The 19,645-nt window shown below is 45.1% G+C and overlaps 2 protein-coding genes across 2 annotated transcripts in view; one reads left to right on the top strand and one right to left on the bottom strand.

Annotated features, from left to right (window-relative positions):
* MASP1 (MBL associated serine protease 1) overlaps window positions 1-6,374 on the top strand; it is a 65,880-nt gene extending 59,506 nt beyond the window's left edge. The window contains exons 13-15 of the mRNA XM_039850555.1: window positions 477-544; window positions 2,575-2,674; window positions 3,123-6,374. Of these exons, the coding sequence (XP_039706489.1) occupies window positions 477-544; window positions 2,575-2,674; window positions 3,123-3,313 (359 nt within the window). The 3' untranslated portion in view covers window positions 3,314-6,374. The remainder of the gene's footprint in view (window positions 1-476; window positions 545-2,574; window positions 2,675-3,122) is intronic.
* A 7,747-nt stretch (window positions 6,375-14,121) lies between these two features.
* RTP1 (receptor transporter protein 1) lies at window positions 14,122-17,794 on the bottom strand. Its single transcript, XM_039850633.1, has 2 exons — window positions 17,493-17,794; window positions 14,122-15,631 (listed from the first exon to the last, which is right to left on the bottom strand). Exons 1-2 carry the CDS (start codon window positions 17,762-17,764, stop codon window positions 15,112-15,114), a joined length of 792 nt encoding a protein of 263 aa, XP_039706567.1. The 5' UTR covers window positions 17,765-17,794; the 3' UTR covers window positions 14,122-15,111.
* Window positions 17,795-19,645: the final 1,851 nt, after the last annotated feature.

Genomic DNA, 19,645 nt, shown 5'->3' with positions numbered 1-19,645 from the left:
AAAATACCTTTATTTTATGAATAGGGAAATTGAGGCTCAGAAGGGAAGAAAGGGGTGAGGGCTTGCTAGAGGTAGCATAGAATTTCGTAGACTAGGCTAGACTTTTTAATTTTTTCGCAGTTATTGACTGAGCATCTACTATGTGCCAGCACTGTTATAAGCAGAGGGATACAGCAGTGAACAAGATAGATGAGATGACTGCTGTCACGGAGCCTAGATTTCTTGCTGGTCAGAAGTAGGAGAGAATAGACAACTAAACAAACAAACCAGCTAACGATTCATGGAAACAAATGCCCAGACCTCTGTTGCAAGTAATATCTAGCCCAGCAGTCTTCCTCCCCACCATGCTGCCTTTCTCTGGGGGGGGGCAAATTCAGCCCTTCTTCCACAGACAGAGAACGATGGGGCTGCAAGATGCAACCTTCCGAAAACCCCACAGCAGCCTCTCTCTTCTCACCGTGTCTTCTCTCTTCCAGGGGCTGTGGTCATTGTCAGTGGCTGGGGGAAGCAATTCTTGCAAAGGTTCCCAGAGACCCTGATGGAGGTGAAGTTCAATTTATGCCCTACAGAAAATGACACTTCTGCCTTGCATGAGACCTTCTTGCTCCATGTTGCCCTTTAGGGACTTGGAGACTTGGGCAGGGGGTGGGTGAGAGAGACATCGGGGGCCCACACTCACTTCCAAAGTTCACTGGTACTTTGAATCTCAACAAACTTGATCTGTTTATTCTGCATGTCATGAGTCTCTGATCTCCAAATGTTGTTCACTGATTCCGTAGCTTATTAAAGGCTCAGCTTAAGGAAATTCTAGCAGAAAACAGCAGGCTTGGACACCTGAAAGGATGACTCATCTGTATATATGATAAAGACTCACAACACAAACTAAACAAGAATGAGCCAAACAATGGGCTCTTGAGAGCCACAGTCCTTGCAGTAGGAAACTTGACTGTTGCATTCATATTACTGCATAAAAAACAAAACAACAACAAAAAAAACACTGACCTAGGAGTAAGGAGACATGGCTCCACGTCCTGCCTCCCACTAACTTACCGGGTGATCTGAAACAAGTCACTTGCCTCTCTAGACCGTAGTATAATATCTCAAGCTTCAAAGTTTGCAGCAACACTAGATGTCCCCAAGAGCTACCTGACTCTGACATTATTGGGTTCTATGACTGCTACAATTCATTTCCAAATCATTCAACATAGGTTATTTTTCATGCACTTTAAATTCTTGGATTTGCAACAACAATTCATCCCTTCATTAACTCCAAAGTGTTTATTTGGTACCTCTCATTGTAGTAGCTACTAGGTATGGGGGAGGATGAAAGGACAGATCTGGTCTCTGGCCTCCTCGGCTTGATAGTCAAGTGGGAGAGACAGAAAGTAGTTAACATGATAAATGTGATGAAGGAAAAGTGTGGGATGCTCCAGAACATATAATAGGATATCTGACCTCATCTTCAGGGTTCAGGAAGGCTTCCCAGAGGAAATAACACTTAAATGATACCTGAACGATAAATAGAGTTAACCAGGCACTTGATGGTTTGCTGAGGATATATGCTCAGAACCACCCTGCCCTGACTTCTCCCTACTTATCTGGGAAGGCCATGGCCCAAGAGAGACCTGAATGGCCTCTGGTCCCCTGCTAGCAAAGGCCAACAGGAGCTGCACTTTTGAACCATATGACCAATATATTCAGTGCTTGGTTTGGCTGACTGAGACTCATATGTTTCCTCATTTTGTTCCAGACATCTATGCTAACATTTAATCTCAAACTGAATTAAGGGCAATGATAATCCCAATATCTTACTTTCATGTATCAGTTTATCACCTCAATGCAAATATGTGTGTATGTGTACACACACACACACACACACACACACACACACACACACATTCCAAGCTATATAAGATAGAAAAGGACGAGATACTGACCCGGTATATAGAAGCTCATACTGTGGTGAGGGAGAGTGTAAGTAAATGCTTGCTGCAAGGCGAGCAGCAGTAACCCCACCATATCTAATATTTATGTTTTGTTTGTAGGTTACAAAGCATCTCCTTATTGATCTTATTGATCTTCTCTTTGTAAAATTCTATGTGACTAGTATGTCAAATATTATGACTTCTATTTTTCAGATCGGGAAACAGACTCTCAGAGGTCTGAAGAACAGTGATTAAGTTGCATGCCCCAGGGCCCACAGACAATAACAGTAGGGGTGGGAGTAAAGAAGACTGACTGTAGGTTTTGCAGACATTTGAAATAATGCATGTACTAGGCAAGTATTATTATCCCCATTTTACAGATGAGAAAACTGAGGCCCAGAGATGGCAAATGACTTGCTCAAGGTCACACAGCAATTTCATGACTGAGACTGTACCCGGTCACGGATCTCCTGATTCTCCATTCAGTCAGTGTTCCTTCACCTGCACTGTTGGGCAGTTTCTGAGACCAGGTCTAAACTAGACCCAGGCTCATCCGGGAAGGGGATGAGGAGGAGCCAGCTCTAAGGGTGTCAGAATAGCAGGGACTCCTCAGACAGGAGTGAGGACCAACAGTGGCCTTGTGTTCCAGATCGAAATCCCAATCGTTGACCACCGCACCTGCGGAGAAGCCTATGCCCCACTGAAGAAAAAAATCACCAGGGACATGATCTGCGCTGGGGAAAAGGAAGGTAAGTCAAGAGGCTAGCATAGAGCATACAACAGAGTAGCACCAGCCAAGGAGGGATGCAGAGCCCAGCAGCGCTAGGCCTGGAGACCCTGGGGTCTAGCAGAGGAGGGGAGGGGAGAGGCCGAGGAGGGGGAGGACAGTCATGAGAGGGATTCCGCGGGAGAAACTGCATCAGAGAGAAGAGTGTTAGGAATTTCCATTATTCCCTTTTCCAAGCCCAGCTTTTTCCCTATGAAACAAGAGTCGAACGTGGGCTTTCTAAAATCACTGAGCTCTGCGGAGGCCTGAGCCAGTACTGCTCAGAGCAGAGGTTTGAGTCAGATGGTCTGCTTGCGCCCCCTCGTGTCCCATTCTCTGAACTACGAGTCAGATGGGGGGAGGCGTCTCCTTTGAATTTGGGGCGAGGGACGGAGACACGTTACTTTAACTAGCATCTCTTTTTCATTTAGGGGGGAAGGATGCCTGTGCGGGTGACTCTGGAGGTCCCATGGTGACCCTGGATAAAGAGACAGGCCAGTGGTACCTGGTGGGCATAGTGTCCTGGGGCGACGACTGTGGAAAGAAGGACCGCTACGGAGTATATTCCTACGTCTACCAAAACAAAGACTGGATCCAGAGGGTCACCAAAGTTAGGAACTGAATTCATTTTCTCATCCGCCTCCCCCGTTACACCTGGTCAGGCAGCCGCAGAGGATAATTATCTAATGCAAAGCACCCTTGCCCTTTCCCCACCTCATTCAGCCCATTCATTACTGGCCAATAATGAAGGTGTCTCAGCCCCCTTTTCACTCTTTAAAGAAGCAGAACAGCTGAGTACTCAGGCACAGGGCTGAATCCAGGCCCTATCACTTACTAGCTTTGCAACATTGGGCATGTGACTTCACCTCTTTGAGCCTCAGTTTCTTTGACAATATGACAGAAATGGCATACCCTACCTACCTCATAACAATTTGATGAGGATCAAATTAATTAATGTATACATAGCGCTTAGTATAGTGAAGGCATAAACTAAGTGCTCAATAAATGTGACTTAGCAGAAGGTCTGTGTCTACCAGGCAAGTGAAGTTCTCTTACAAACCCTGCCTGGGTCTTAGGGCTCATCAGTGTGTACCCTTCCCCTCAACCTTGACTATCTCTTTCATCTGTCCCCAAATGCTCTATGCTTCTTTGCTACCATGCACCTTTCCCAACCCCAATCCCTGCCCCCCATAAGAAGTAAAAGAGACAAGGTTCTTGGTCCTACAGCATGTCCCACAGCAATGCACTTATGAATATGAGCCAGACATCGAATTCTAAGAGTGCCTGCGAGAAGCAGGGCAGGAAAGGAGACTGGGAAAGGTCAATTGGAAAGCCAGACACCAGGTTCCAGAACTATCTCTGCCCCCAGTCCCCTGCATGACTCTAAGCAGTTCCCTGGCCCTCATCCCAAAGAACTCTTCGAGCTCTGACAATCTAGGATCCAGGGAGGCCATTTTTCCTTGATTAGGTGAGTTAAAGCCAAAGTAACTAAAAAGCAAAAATTACCTTAGGGCTCCATAGAGTTTTTCTGATACAAACAAAATACTGCAGCTGCAGCAACAACCACCCCTGTCTGGTTCCCAAGGACATAGCCCAGGCAACGTACTGGTCACGAGACCTTTCCTTATTCCTAAGCAGAGTGTCTGCTCCAGGCCCAGCCCCTTTCCCTTCTTGAGAACCTGAGCTGCACAAGGTCACCTCTGGCAGGCTAGACCTGGGCCCTGCACTCTCCCTCCCTGTGTCCACAGCTGACCCCCAGCAGTCATTGCTTGATTCCTCACCCTGAACACTGCAGCCCCAAATGGTCGTGTTTCCCCAGAGAATGTCTCTCCCCTCTGAGAGGCATCTCCTCTCCCAGGAAGCTTCCAGAGACCTCGTCCCCTTGAGAGCTCTGAGATTTAAGCCCTTCAAAGGATCAGAAGACCCAAGTCGCTGTCTTTTGTTCTATCAAAATTGGTCTTCATGGGAGGTTTTACTTCTTGACCTGAACTGCAGCTGCTGGCGTCATTCAGGGTCTCTTGGTGAGAAGAGATACTGAGGAAGGAGAACTCATGGACACTAACCCCTGGCGTGAATGCTCAAGGGCAGCAGTTCACAGCCTGCTTCTGATTCTACGAGCAAGTCATTCTACCTCTCTTTGCCCTGCGGTGTATTCTGTAAAGGGAAGATGACAATGATATCCAATTCCATTAGACATTTGTCAAGCAAGCTGGAGCTCCATTTCATATACCAAAGAAGAATTGTGATGCAGTTTTGGAATTGTCCTAAGACATTCCAAAACACCGTACCGTCCTGATTCACAGCACTATCTGGGAGCACCATGCACCAGGCTTTGCTGGCTGCTCTGGAAACAAGCGAGATGAAGGGAACATGATTCCTACCTTCCAGAGGCTTCAACAGGGAGAAATGACATACACAAGTGACCACCATGAACAAAACGAACCCCGCCAAGTGCTAGGTGTTGGAGCAACACAGAGACACTGGAGGAGGGGACACCTGGAAGACACCCCAGAGGAGATGATGCTGGAGCTGAACCTTGAGAAGGGTGGGCATTTCCACAGGTAAGACAGGGAGACCTTCTAGGTGGAAAGAAAGCAAGAATAAATGTCCTCTCAGGCTTTCCTCATTACACTAGCTGCTCTCACAAAAACAACATGTCTAGTAGACCAATGTTCTGATATTAGGATCAGAACCAATATCTAAAAGAGCCTTTCTTTTTTAAAGTCAATGATGGGACTTCAAATGGCCTCAGGATGTTGTATACAAATACAGGTTTCTCCCGCTAACTGAAAGAAGAGTGTCTTGTCCCTATGAGGCCTTTCATAAGCCAAAATGATGTAAAGCAAGGGAATAATTACCTAAGGACACATCCTGCTTACTGATGCACAAAAGAAATCAAGATAAAGCCCAGATGCTCACGAACACAGTTCAGAGCTACGGCGGCTCGATGCTGAGATGTCAAGTGTAGTTCCCAGGAAAGGAGCTTGGTGGGGCTACTCTCCTCGCTCAGGCCTACATGCTGCCTCTGTAACAACAGCTCACTGCAAAACAGTAAATGCTACTTTTCTTTTTTCTTAAAAGTGAAAATTCTCTTCAGATTTCTTTCAGTTAGTGAAATAGGTACTAATGTAGGTACTTTTGTAAAAGTGCCGTGAAGTAAAGCAAACTTTCAAAAAGTAGAGGATATCTGGACTGACTTCTGGCTGTACCCAGTCTAACCCATTTACTCTTCCAATTGCAACTTCATCCTTATTTTGAGGGAACGTCTAAATGGGCTGTGGAACTTTGGCCAACCCTTAGTCCACAAGCATTTGTTAAGTGTACCAGCCCCTGCACAGCTGCTAGGGTCTAAGCAACCCAAGTTTCTCACAGAGTCATAGAAGCAGAGGGTTGGAGTGTTTGTTAAGGCCATCTTGTCTAACTTCATGACCTCTTTCTTGAACATTCTTGGTGATGGGAACCTCACTACCTCCAAATGCAACCCATTCCAACTTCGAAACAAGCCACCTCTTATAAACGTCTCTTCTATGCAACCAAAACCCACCTCCCTAGAATATAATTTTTATGTCTAAAGCTATGATTTAATACCATGAATGTTGTTATCAATAATGATCATACCAATTTCATTAGCAACAGAAGCTATTGTGGGTAACTACACATTGTTTCCAATAAACATCTTTATTGAGTTAAAGCATCCTGTTTGGCTTGTATGTTTTTCATGTGCCAATGATTCTGATGAGTCGTGTTTTTATTTGTTAACATCTCTCTGTATGTGATTAGCACCACGGCACCATGAAGAGAGACAGAAAGACTATGGTGGAAAGATTGTATTATCAATAAGTAGCATGTCTTAGGTTTTTCAGGTCAGTTCTGATTAAACACCTTCTCCTATTGTTCCTATGAATTATCAGACTATCTCAGAATACCAACCTTTCAGCATCCAAATTGCAGCTCTTGATTGTCAGCCACTCCCAGGATATAAAAAACATCGTGGGGGATCATGTGTCTCATTTGTTCAGAAAATACCGCATCATGTTTATGAATGGCCTGTTATGGATTAGAGCATGTATTTTCCTTCTGCCATGAGTTGATCTTGTTTTCTGGTGACAAGAATCAAATAATCAGCACCCCAAGAAGCCCTGCGAGCAAAGGTAGGCCAAAATCTGAGAGGAGAAATTTATACAATTCAGGCAGCAGAGACAGTGGCCAATATGGATCTAGAATGGATCTTGAAACCAAGAGACTTAGGTTCTAGTGCAGCATAACTTGACTCCCTTATCCACTTAATTTCTCCATCTATAAACTGGCAGAAAAATCTTTTCCCTATTCCTGTCTGAGGGTTGTTGAATCAGAAGAATCAACAAACGAAAGAATTTTGGAAACTAAACTTAGCTCAAATATAAAAAATTCTATGAGAAATAACTACTAACATTTTTGAGCATTTACTATCTGATTGAGACTGCACTAAGCTCTTACACAATTCTCTAGTTTAATCCTCACAATAACCTGTGACAAAAGTGCTATTATTATCCCCATTATTATAGGTGAGCAAACTGAATGAAGCATGGCGAGGTTAAAATGTGGCCTGAGAAACGTGTTACGATCATTGTGAAAAGTCTGAGAAAATGTCACTGCCAAGAGGAGCCTATAATGGGTTGAATTGTATCCCCCAAAAAGGATATGCTGAAGTCATAACCATTAGTACCTCCAAATATGACCTTATTTGGAACTGGGGTCCTTGCAGATGTAATTAGTTAAGACAAGGTCATATTGGAGCAGATAGGCCCTTAATCCAATATGACTGGTGTCCTCTTAAGGACAGAAGTTGAGACGCAGGGACACAGACACATGAAGGAGAACACTAGGTGACAATGGAGGCAGAGATTGAAGTTTTGCAGCTGCAAGCCAAGGAATGCTACGGATTGCCAGCAACCACCGGACACTAGGAACGGGCAAGGAAGGATTCTCCCCTAAAGGTTTCAGAGGGAGCTTGGTCCTGTCAACACTTTGATTTCAGACCTCCAGCCTCCAAAACTGTGAGATGATACATTTCTTTTCTTTTTTTTTTTTTTAAACAATCCAGTTTGGGTGCTTTGTTATTACAGCCCTAGAAAACTAATGCAGAGCCTAAGGAGACATGATGACTAAATGCCATGTGGCATCCTGGATGGCATCCTGGAACAGTAAAAGGACATTAGATGAGGTGAGCATCCTGCTGCTCCAGCCCATGATCCAGAACTTTTCTGTGACTCTCAGCAACATCCTCGGTCAAATGTTTCTGCATTCGTGTTTTCCTGGAAAGAATAGTCTCTTCCTTGGCAGTGGTAAACGGAAGAAGGGGAAGGCATTCCAGGTGTGGGGGAATAGCATATACAAAAGCAGGAAGGTGAAAGGGCAGCAGTGTTTGGGGAAAGTGAGTGACTTGGCGTCCTTGGAGAGCCAGACAAATTAGGAGGAGAAAGAACACCTATGGGAAGTTCAGAAGTATCAGCATGGGATGCTCAGCTTGGTTTGGGGAATGGAGAGACATTTGAGGTTTGGGGACCAAGGAGAGATGTGATTGGCTTGACCTTTCATATGAAGCATTAGTGCAGAATAAACCGAGGGAAAAAAGGTTAAAGAGGGAAAACTCAGGATGGCTTTTGAATATCAGGCAAGGGACCCTCTGGTTCACGAACAAGAGCTGGCCCATGGAGAGCGAGGACAGGAAACTGCTTCCTGGGGTTCTGAGAATCTAGAGCTGGGCCTAAAGAAGCCAGTTTTAAGAGAGTCCAATCTCTGTTAAGACTTCCAGGTGAATTAGTAATGAAGTAGAGAAGAAACAGAGCAGGGACCAAAACAAAAAGGCAGCCATGGTTTTCAAGCCCCTGGTCTTTCTGTGACCTGCTGGCATCAGTGCTTGTCCCCAGAAAGGAGAGAACAGGGTTCTCTGAACTTGAAGAGAGGAGATAAACAGGGCCTTTACAACCATCTCCTGCATCTGGTATGTGTTGGCCTTTTTTTCAAGAAAATAAGGAAAATGTCATTTGGATGCTAAAACACAGGCTCAATTCCCAGCAATGAGCTTCTGATCACAGGAAAAAGAGCCAGCACACTTTCAACACTTAGGCAGATCACAAAGCCTCTGAGGGAGTTCCCTCTGAGGAACGGGGTGTTAAGACAAGACAGAGTTATGACAAGAAGATATGTCAAGCCTGGACGGTGCCCAGGGTGAGCATGCTGAACAATGAACTGATCGGCATGGGTGGGAACATATCTCCTCCATCAACATCTGCCAGTCCCAGTAGAGGTCTCTGGAAAGTAACAGGTTATGATCCCCGATCTGTACCAATAGGCCAGCACCATCTGGAGCAAGCTCTGGGAACCCGAAGAGTATGTAGATGTAGTCAAGGCCAGGGCTCAGATGATATTGACCTGCTCTGAAAGTGCGGACTCTCATCTCCCCTTGAGCTGTTTGTCCTGTGACATTATTCCATCTTCCATCTCCTGGGACTGTCTAGGTTATTTAATCCTTCCCATTAAATGCTCACACGCGGCCCCTGCCTGTCACCAGGATCCAAGACAATAGACTCCTTTCTTTAAACAATTCCAACAACATCTTCCTTTGGTCTGAGTCTGCATGTTCAATGCCTAAATCCATTGGCAGTCTAGGCCTCCCACTGAGCCTTTTAATGTTAGTGCATTGTAAAATTATGAAATACTTCAAACACGCTAAGAAAAAGAAACGAAAATCTCTGTCTTGCTCAAACTTGATAAAACAACATGTCCCAGGCAAGGGACATGGGCAGAATTCCAATTCAAGGAGTAAGTGGGTGCCATGAGAGAGAAGGTGCTTTGAGCCAGTGGGAAGAGCTCTGAACCCTGACTCTGAAGACCTGTGCTCCAGGCCAAGCTCTGCTGCCTAATGTCTCTGAAAGATCAAGCGAATCGTGCTCTCTGTGCCTCAGTTTCCACAGTCCCTCTGTGAGTTTCTCCTTCTTTCCAACCTGTCTACGTGGATAGCCCCAGGCTCTGCATGAATAGTCTCATCTAATCTCATGACATTTAGTATTACCTAAACGTCGATGACTCCAATTCCATCTCTGGCTTGGGCCTCTCCTGCAGGTATAAACAGGCCACTGCCACCTTCGCCTTGCCATTTCTCACGTTTAATGTCTAACAGAAGGCCAAAAACACATCTCAAATTTTACATGTCCCAAGCCGAGCTCCTCATATTGCCCCAAATCTGTTTCTTAAATAGCCTTCCTCATCTCAGAACGTGGTAACTCTATTATTCCAGTTGCTCGGGCCAAAACAAAACAAAAACAAAACAAAAACAAAACTTGGGGTCCTTTTGACCTCTTGTTCTCTCAGATCCCACATCTAAGTCATCTGCAAACCCTTTCAGCTGTACCTTTAAAATAGATTCAGACTCAGTCCCAGTTGCCACTACCCTGGTACAAGCCGCCAATCTGGAATAGGTCACTATCACCTCTTTCCTGGACTACTGCAGGAGCCTCCTAGCTAATTTTTCCTCTTTTATTCTTGTCCCTCTATGGTACACTCTCAACATGTGATGCTAATTGGATTGCATCACCCCATGGCTCAAACTTTCCTTTGGCTTTTTGTCTCAATCAGATTAAAAATCAATGTCCTGACAATAATTTATGGTTTAAATGTTTTGACCCTTGTTACTACTCTGGCCCCTGTTACCACTTAGTTATGACTACGAAAGCCTGAACTGCAACTCTAGCCATATTGGCCTCCTCACAGGTGAACATTCCATCTGTTTCTGCCTTAGGGCCTTTGTACATGTCATACCCCTTACTCAGTTCCTTCAACTTTTTTCAAATGTCACTTTCTTAGTAAGATCTAGTTACTTAATCTAAAATTGTAACTTCATCCCATGCCCTTTCTATCCCCTCTGCCTACTTTATTCTTCTCCTTAGTACTTAAAACTATGTAACACATTACTTACATTGTTTATTGTCTAGTTCCTCTATAGTCCATAAGGTCAGTGATTTAGTCGCTTTGCTCTCCAATATATCCCCAGTGTCTAGAACAATGCCTGGCACATAATATGTACTCAATAAACATTTGTTGAATAAATGAATCTTGAAAATAGGGAATATGTTATTTTGCCCTTCAAGTATTGACCCAGTTAAGACAGAAGTGAAGAATTATTGAGCTTATTTTAGAAGTGAGGGGAGAAAAGACAGACTGAAATTCCATCACTACCATCCAAGCCCTTGTATAGGCAACATCTCTCAGAATAACTGCCTTTCAAAATGTGAATATCTCTAGAGCAGTCTTGTCAGAGTAAGATGTATAAAAGTTTGCTTCCAAAAAGAAAAGGAAAGAGAGATGTTATGGCTGTTCAGATAAGAAAGTCAAATTCCAAACCAACCCAGGCAGACTGAAATCCCAGACTAACAACTCGATGATCTGCTGAAGGAGTCAGAGTCAGGGCACCCCCTACCCCCAAAATGATCCAGGACAAATAGGGCTAAGCAGCAGTTGGTGACAAGGTCAGAGCTAGCTGGGACCCTTCAGATTACTCTACTTCTTTGCTTTACAAATGAGGAAACTGAGACCCAGCGGAGGGAAAAGACTAAGTCACCCAACATCAGCAATGTACATATCTACATGGTGGATAAACCAGGGCTGAAACCCAGGTTGCTCAGCTCCCAGACCAATGAGCTTCCAATATCACCCCCACGCACCCTCACAAGGAGGCCTTGTCACCAAATAGCCATACAACAGGCGGATTTCATTTCCCTGGTGTATGTGGCAGTGCCCCCGCAATGCCAAAAATGACTCCAAAGGAAATTCCTTAGCTGGGAGTCCTACAGAGAATTAGAATGGGACTTGGAAAAGAACTAAATTCTTTCTGGGATATTTCAGCCAATGGAATGGAGCCCAGAAATCACTGGTGTTTTCTGTTTGGGGAGATATTTTAAATAGCTATCTTTAAAGAATGAAGAGGGGCTATAATGCTGCTGGAAAAATGAAGATATTGAAATACATATAAGAGAAAGAAAAGAAATGGCTCTACATATATTGAAATAGACCAGGTCTCAGCCTTGGGCTGAGAAGTTAACCCTTTCCACCTTCTTCCCCCGCTCGCCCCCCACCCCCGCCAAAGTATTTACCAACAGAGCTGAAATCACAAAGAAAAAGAACCTTTCAAGACTTGAAGGGGTGTCAATTAAAATGCAAAAGGAATGAAAGAAGAGGGAGAGCATGTGCTTTTTATCTGGCAACGTCACAGTCCGTGCATTATTTATTCCTTACCGTAGCCCTTCAAGGCAGATTGTATTATTCTCATTCTGATGAGGAGGAAAACGGGGCTCAAGAAGCTTAAGTAACTTGCCTAAAGCCATACAGCTAGGAAGTAGCAGAACCAGAACTCAAGTGTTTCTTAACCCCAGATTTCATGATCATCCCTTACTCCGTGCTGTACCATAATGGTCAAGTTCCTTACTCTCCTTAGGCTTCAGTTTCTTATCCATGACCTAAGAGCCCTAGACTGAGGCATCTCTAATCTGATGGTCTATAAACTTACTCTGATGGCACCTGTCAGTGGTCTTGGTTCTCAGCACTCCTGACCCCCCTGAAGAGTTCTATTGGGCTTGTCCCTGGTCCCGATGAGTTTGAGGGAAGTGATCAAGGCAGCACTTCTTGCTGACCTTATGCTGAGGATTTCAGCCTCTGGAACCACAATTCAGTGCCTGTAGGTCTCCTTATGGCTTGCACATCAAGACCAATACACAGAATCTCCAGTGGGAGAGGCCTAGGATCCTGGAATATCCCTGAGTCTATTTATAACACTGAAGATATATCTAACAAGTTCATCATGTGGCATGTAGCAATATGTGCAAAGAAAGAACTATCCCATAGAAGTCTTTGCCAAGGCAGGGATATTAAGGTGGTGAGCCAGACTAGAATGCCTCCCACCCCCATCTACGGCAAGTGTGAAAGACAATAAGGGAGTCAGAGGCCTTCGTAGATTGTAGAACTCTCCCTACAGAGCGGGACGAAGCTTAATGTTTTAGGAAAGAGTTCTGGACTAAAACTAAGTCCCTGGCAGTGGGACCTGGGGTAAGTCACTTCTACACTCTGGTCACATTTTTGCAGGGAGTATAGCCATTGATATATAATAACAAAGTTTGATAAGTATCTGGCCAGGGAGGCAGAGTTCAATACTGGAGACTCTCAGAGCACAATAAAGCCCTCATCCTAGCAAGTGAACAGTCAGAAGCAGGATGGTTTGAAAGAGGGTCGAGTCCCCAGAGCAGGGAGTAGGAGTGAGTAGGAAAGCTGAGCTCTAGTCCTAGAGAATTCAAGGCAGGTCATCAAGAAAAGTATTGGGCTCATTATTATAAGATGGTGCCAAAAGAAACCTGTTCCTGTTAGAAGGCATTGTACTAAGTAGCACAGGTAGATCACCTGGGGGTCTTATTCTAATTCCGATGCTCAACCCCCATGTCCAGGAATTCTGATTCTATTGGTCTGAGGTGGAGGCTGGGCTCTGATATTTCTTTAAAAGCTCCCCAGGATTTCTAAAGTGCATCCAGGGCTGAGAGCTTCTGCAGTAAGGAGAGAATCTGAGAGATAGAACCTGCCCCTTAGTACCCATTGGATCCCAGCATCCAAATCAGGGTTTGCCAGATAGAAGGTGCTTAAGATATATGCCCTGGATAAAGGAATGAATACTGCATAAATGAAGAGAAGGAAGTCACCTGCTGGTTACCAGAATTAGAGCAATGGTAGGAGTAAGACTGTTATTACGCTAGGTCTCCTGTGTAACTGACCAAGGGCTGCCTGCATCCCTCCTGACTATGGACATGATTGGCCTAGACTTTGAAGCTGGAACTAGATAAAGCCTTATGTGGGGGCCCCAGATAGGAGACTGAAGGGATGGGAGGTGTTCGACAGCCAGTTACAGATCGGGGATAGTGTGGCAAATCTGAAGCACACATTAATGACTACTAAGCCCAAAGATATCCCATTTTTATTAAAGTATCCCATCTTTATATAAGTGGCCCTCTTCCCTCCACCACTACAGATGATGATGATTCTCCATTTAAAGTGGGATCAGTGTGGGGAGAGGGGGAAAAGGAGTCAAGTTATTAACAGAGCTGAGGTGCATAAGGACCCTCGAAAGTGCAGGGTGGCATCCTACCTCCTGCTTTCTGCCTCCCCCAAACCCCAGTCCATACCCCAACTCCGAAAGTCTTCTCTCTTCTCACTCCAAGCCATACTGCACCCCATTTTACAGAGATATAAGATTCTCCCACATAACTATGCACTTGTTTATGGGAAAAGCACTTTACTTCATATCTCTAATACTCCCTCTCTGGCTAATGATCTCCCATCCCTGTGGTTCTAGGTAGACAGCTGATCTTTGGTGAGAGTGTCTACGCAAGGCCAATGCGGGAAAGCCTCTCCAGCAGGGTTTCAGCAAAGAGTTCAGGATGCCAGGACCCTGCCCCTGTGTTCTGGCCATCAGAACCGCTGAGAATCAGTCAGACTTTGTCCCTGAACTCTGAAGACTCTTCATTATAATGGAAAGTCATTATATTTGTTTCCTAGGCATTTTATGGTTTGCTTCTAACACTCTACCTTCTAAACCTTCCCTAAATTCTCTGCCAGTTCAAATACAGTAGGTGGGAAGCCTAGCTCTATAGGACTCTATCCCAAGCAACATCTCTTAGCCAGGCAAACCCAAGAATCTACCCTGAGTGGAGGGAAGCTGGAAACTGGGAGTCTGGAGAAGAGAAGCTAGGAACCCTGTGTACACAGCAGCAAAGAGAGAGCCTAATGCCCCCATCTCTCTCTCTTCAAGAGGAATCTCTGCTGTGTATACAGGAAGAAGAGCATGTATGAGGCTCATACATTATACAGAGCTAATTTAAGCCTGCATCTCCAGATGTGGGAGATATTGAGGGGTAGGGATGGGGGGTTAACAAGAAAGCAAGGATGCACCCATCACTGTGCAAAGTCCTTTTGAGATCATTTAGTCCTATAATTTTCAAACTTAAAAATTCTTAAATGGAACTCCATCTAAAATGGAGCTCTTCTGATTAAAGCAACAGGAAGAGGTAAGAGCTGGGGATGGGCAGTTTGACCAGGATGGGAAACGCACTCATTCAGTCTACCTTCCAAATCCAAAAGTCTCTGAGGCATCTATGCAGAAACTTGGGGCCCTGGGTTTCACCTTGAGACAACCAATGGTCTAGCCCAAACCCATGATTTTATAGATGGAAAATCTGGGTGATTTGTCCAAGGAGCAACTGAGTCAGTGGAGGCACCAGTGCTATAACTTAACCCCACTCCTAACCCAGGTTTCTCTTCGCCCCCTCCCACCAGTTGGTAGCCGCTCCCCCTCACTTGGCTTTGGGCCCCTAGAGTCCCCTGGGGAACTTCACCAAGGGAATCTTAGACTGAGCTACGGAAGGAGAACTGCAGGTAGATGATCAGCAGCAGAACCGTGGCCCAAAACAAGCACCAGGGGATAGAGCAGAAGTTGCAGCCAGAACCAGCCTCGGCTTGCGGCTTGGTGGGGCTGGGTGCCCGCGTGAAGGTGTAAGTGGTCGCCTCCTCCTCCAGCAGCTTCTCGCTGGGCTTCCAGTGCACGATGCCCTCGTTGCAGGCCTCGCAGAACTCGCCACGGTGCCGCCTGTTGTCTTGGCGGCTGGCCACATGGATGCGGTAGTGGCCGCCACGCTCGCCGTAGCACTGCTCACGCAGGCTGGTGATGAGGTTGTCCACCAGGCTCTCAATGTTCTCCTCCAGCATGCTCGACTCGTCTAGCCGCGCCGTGCCGCACTCGTAGCACAGCTGCTTGAAGACGCGCATGCGCACCGAACCCGCGCGCTGGGCGCGGTCTAGGTACATGTGGAAGAGGATGACCACGTGGGGTGACTGCCAGGTGTGCCAGCACCAGGAGCAGTGGAATCTGCGGGTTGAGAGAGAAGTAGCGGGAAAAGATGGAGTGAAGGCAGTGGTAACCGCGCCGGGAAGTGAGTGATGGTCCGTAAGCAAAACCTGGAGGTGGAGGCAGTATGTTTACGATCCCCAGGGTTCATTAGCTTTCCCCAGGACGCTACCCAGCCTGCCCCTTGTGTGCGCTGCTAGGCCCAGAGCAGCTCCTCAGGATACACCTAGCATCCAGCAGCACTGTGCCCTCACCCAGCCCACCTCCTCCGTGCTCTGCAGAAACCTCAGCTCCCTCCATCCCAATGCCCTCAGGCATATTTGCTCAACTGCAAAATGAGCTGCACTAGATGAGTCCTTCCTGCTCACACTGTCTTTGAACCTGATTGCTGGGATGGCCACATCATATAGGAAACCCCTGATCCATCCACCCATGTTTACCTGTCAACACTAACTGAACAGCCTAGGCCCAAATCAGGAGAAAATACAATTATCATCTTTCAGACTCCGGCCAGTGCCAGACTTGATACATCCCAAGCCTGGAAGTGGGCGCCAGAGTGAGCTGCTCACTAGGGCCAGCTGGGGATCACAGGTCACCAGCCGGTCTGGAGGAGCCACTAGCCCTCCCGTCTCAGCTCTGCAAGCCTTCCAAGTCTTGAAGAAGTTGCTGGGCCTTATCAGGAAGTATCCAGTCATTTGTACCCCTCCCATCAGCCAATTTAGGGGCTTCACATTTTCATTTTTCTTTTTCTTACATTCTTTAGGGACTATTTACCTTCTCTCAGTCGAGACCACAAAACTTGGGTTAGAAAATGTCAGGACCTCAGAAATCACCTAATTAATGCTTTGTTTTACTCCAAGGCACAGAGAATAAAAAAGCAATCCATATACGCACAGCTAGTTAGAGGCAGAGCCAGTACCCAGCAGCACTTCACAGGTACCCAATAGATGTTTCTTGAATTGAGTTGAATAGACTGCACCTGGGCAGGAAAGAAGGCCTTGCTGCTGACCCTCAGGTGGCACCACTCAGCCTTCCTATCTTATGTCCCAAAAGTCTTTATGTAATAGAAGACCAGTGGACAAGAGTCCTGGAAAGTCATCCTAGATATTATTGTATATATGATATATTACTGTATATTATTATATAGTATATTATTATATAGTAATATGTCATATATCATATATATCATATATACTGTATAATAATATACATATGTGCAATATTGTATATGCCTAGTGGCCTTATTAAAATGGATTATGATTCAGCAGGTCTAGAATGGAGTGTGAGATTCTGCCTCCTTAACAAGTTCCAGGTGATTTTGATGCTGCTGCTCCATGAACCACAAGGCAAGGACCTAGGCTAAACCCTCCTTTTACAAATGGGAAAGTGAGGTACAAGAAGGAAATTGAATTATTCAGGGGTCATGGAGCTAAGAGTAGATTCAGCTTCTAGCACACTTCATGTGTTCAGTATTTTATATTAAGTCAAGCTGAATTAAATAAATTGAAACTGAACTGTCCCAGGACTGGAGCACAGACTCCTTGAACCCCCAGTGGACCTCAAACCCTTCTTCTTTTAACCATTTTAAGAAATTATTAAAATCTGGAAAATATATAAAATGTCAGAGTTTAGGACTAATAAGTATACTCCACCTTTTTTCTAGAAGTGCAAACTTGAACTCAGAGAGGGAAAGTTACATAGGTACTCAGTGGAAAAGCTGGAATCAAATTCAGGTGTCCCAGCTCCCAGTAAAGGATTCTTTCTCTGCCTCACAGTCTATGCTGGTCCAACAGTGAGACTGACCCTTAGCACCTGGATTCTTCATATCTCTGTCTCTTCTGCAGAGGCTGCCTGCAAGGGCCCTACTTACTGAGCTACTCACCTGCCTGAGGCATGCAATTCCAGGTACTGCTTCCAGCCAGGGGCCAGCACATTGTGCTTGAGGTTGGGGTCTATGATGAGGTCCCAGCTATCTGCCGGCTTTGCCTCCTCCATCTTCTCATAGAAGATTTTCTTCCATTCACCTGTGGTCACACTTTTACACATCGTCTCGTCTGTGGTGAAGGAGGGCAAGCTCCACTTGAATGAGAACACGGAGAGCGAAGGCAGGTGCAGGGCAGGACAGCGCAGTCTCCACGGTCTAAAAATCCTCATCTACAAGACCAGGAGGAAGCAGGACCCAGCTCCCTCCTTTGTCCGCAGTGGAACCTGTTTCCACGGCAACCAGGCAGAGTGCCAGAGACGGAGCTTGTGTAGGAGGAAGTCTTCGAAGGAGTGTTTCAGGGCCCTGAGGCTGCAGAGGCAAGGTTTGTGGGTCTAAGTGACCAGAGATAGAGTGGGGGTCCTAAAAGGAGGTTGAGCTTCAGACCATCTTACTCTGGCCCTACGAAAGAAAGGGCATGTGAAGGCAAGGACCTGGGAGCTGGCTTAGCTTCACCTTGTTGCCCCTGGAGGCATCATCAGGATCTGGCTGCTATGGTAACCACGATGCCTTAGAGAGCCAAAGAGAAATAAGAGCTGGGAAGATTAGACCCGTTAATAGATGCAGCAATAATAATAAACTCACTCTCTGCACCCCTACCCTTCTTGTGACCAGCACTTTGCCATTTACAAAACCTGTTGGAGGTCTCTTGACCCATGATTTTTATTGACACTGTACAGATCAGAAGCCTGGGATTCGCCTAGCTTATAAATGGCAGAACTTGTATCCAAATCCAAGCTGTTGAGCCCCTACTAATTCTTTAATTAATTCATACATACTCATATGCCAGGCTCTCTGCCCAGTGATTATAACTGGGTTTGTACCTAATAACTAGAATGCAATGGGATCCATGCTGCGACAGCCATATATAAGAGCAGCCACCTGTGCACAAAGGTGGGAGCCATTGCATCAGCCTGGCAGGAACAGAAAAGATAATTTTCAACTCGATTATAGAAGAGGAGCATGAGATCCATGGGAAAAACAGCCTTTACTATGGGTGCTTCTCCTGCTACCTTTTAATAAATTATTTTACCTTTATAAATGTCATACAGATTTATTGTAGAAAAAGTGGAAAATATAGATAAAATAATCCAAAAGTAAGACTCTTTCTAATACCCATGCTCAAAATAATCACTTGCCTGCCATTTTCTGTACATGTATGTGTGTGTCCATATGTATGTGCATGTATGTTTATATATACACACACATTTTACATGCCACACTGTAGTATATCATGAATAGTAATATATCATGAATATTTTTCTAGGTTTTTAATATTATTCCATCTTGTAGTCTTCCTATATTCTGTTATATTGTTGAGCATAATTTATTTAGCTAGTCCTCTATTTTGGGCATTAAGTTTTTTTTCAGCCTCTCACATTTACACTTTTGCTACCTATTTGTATAAAACTTATTGATGAAGCTCATGGACCTGCATTCCAGGCATCAGAGATGATACAGTTGGAAACATATCTCCTTGCTTTCTGCAGAAGCTTAGTGTAGCTAGAAGAATCTGAGCAGGCTCTTTAAACAGTATGACCCGCAGATCCTAAAGTTAAGAGGTGAAAAAGAAAAGCCTAAATCTTCCATCTGATGCAGGAGACCATCTTCCAAGTGCTCCTCCTGCCTCTGCATGAATGCTTGATGCCTTGAATAAAGAAGCGGCATCTGTAATGATTAAAAGCAGGGACTCTAGAATTACTTGCCTGGGTTTTTTGGGAGGGCGGGGGTGGTGAGGGAGTGTAATTTCCTTGTATCTTCATAGGTAGCTAGCTATTCTAATGTATTTAATGTATGTCATTTCATTCTGGCAAAGCATGTATTGGTGTTTTATATGAATATATTTTAAATTTGTATAGTAATAGCTATCACTATGCAGCAGTTAACTAGATATCAGGCATTGTCCTAAGTGCTTAATACATATTAATTTATTTCAACTTAATAACCTCTCTAGGTAGCAGCTGCAGCTCCATTTTGCAGCTCCATTTTGCAGATATGTAAGCTAACACAGAAAGGTTTGATAACTTACCCAAGATTCAACAACTAATAACGAA

The sequence above is a fragment of the Pteropus medius genome, unplaced genomic scaffold (assembly GCF_902729225.1).
Source record: "Pteropus medius unplaced genomic scaffold, Ma_sr-lr_union100, whole genome shotgun sequence".
In the NCBI taxonomy this organism is placed as follows: Eukaryota; Metazoa; Chordata; class Mammalia; order Chiroptera; family Pteropodidae; genus Pteropus; species Pteropus medius.
This window is presented reverse-complemented; position numbering and strand designations above follow the sequence as displayed.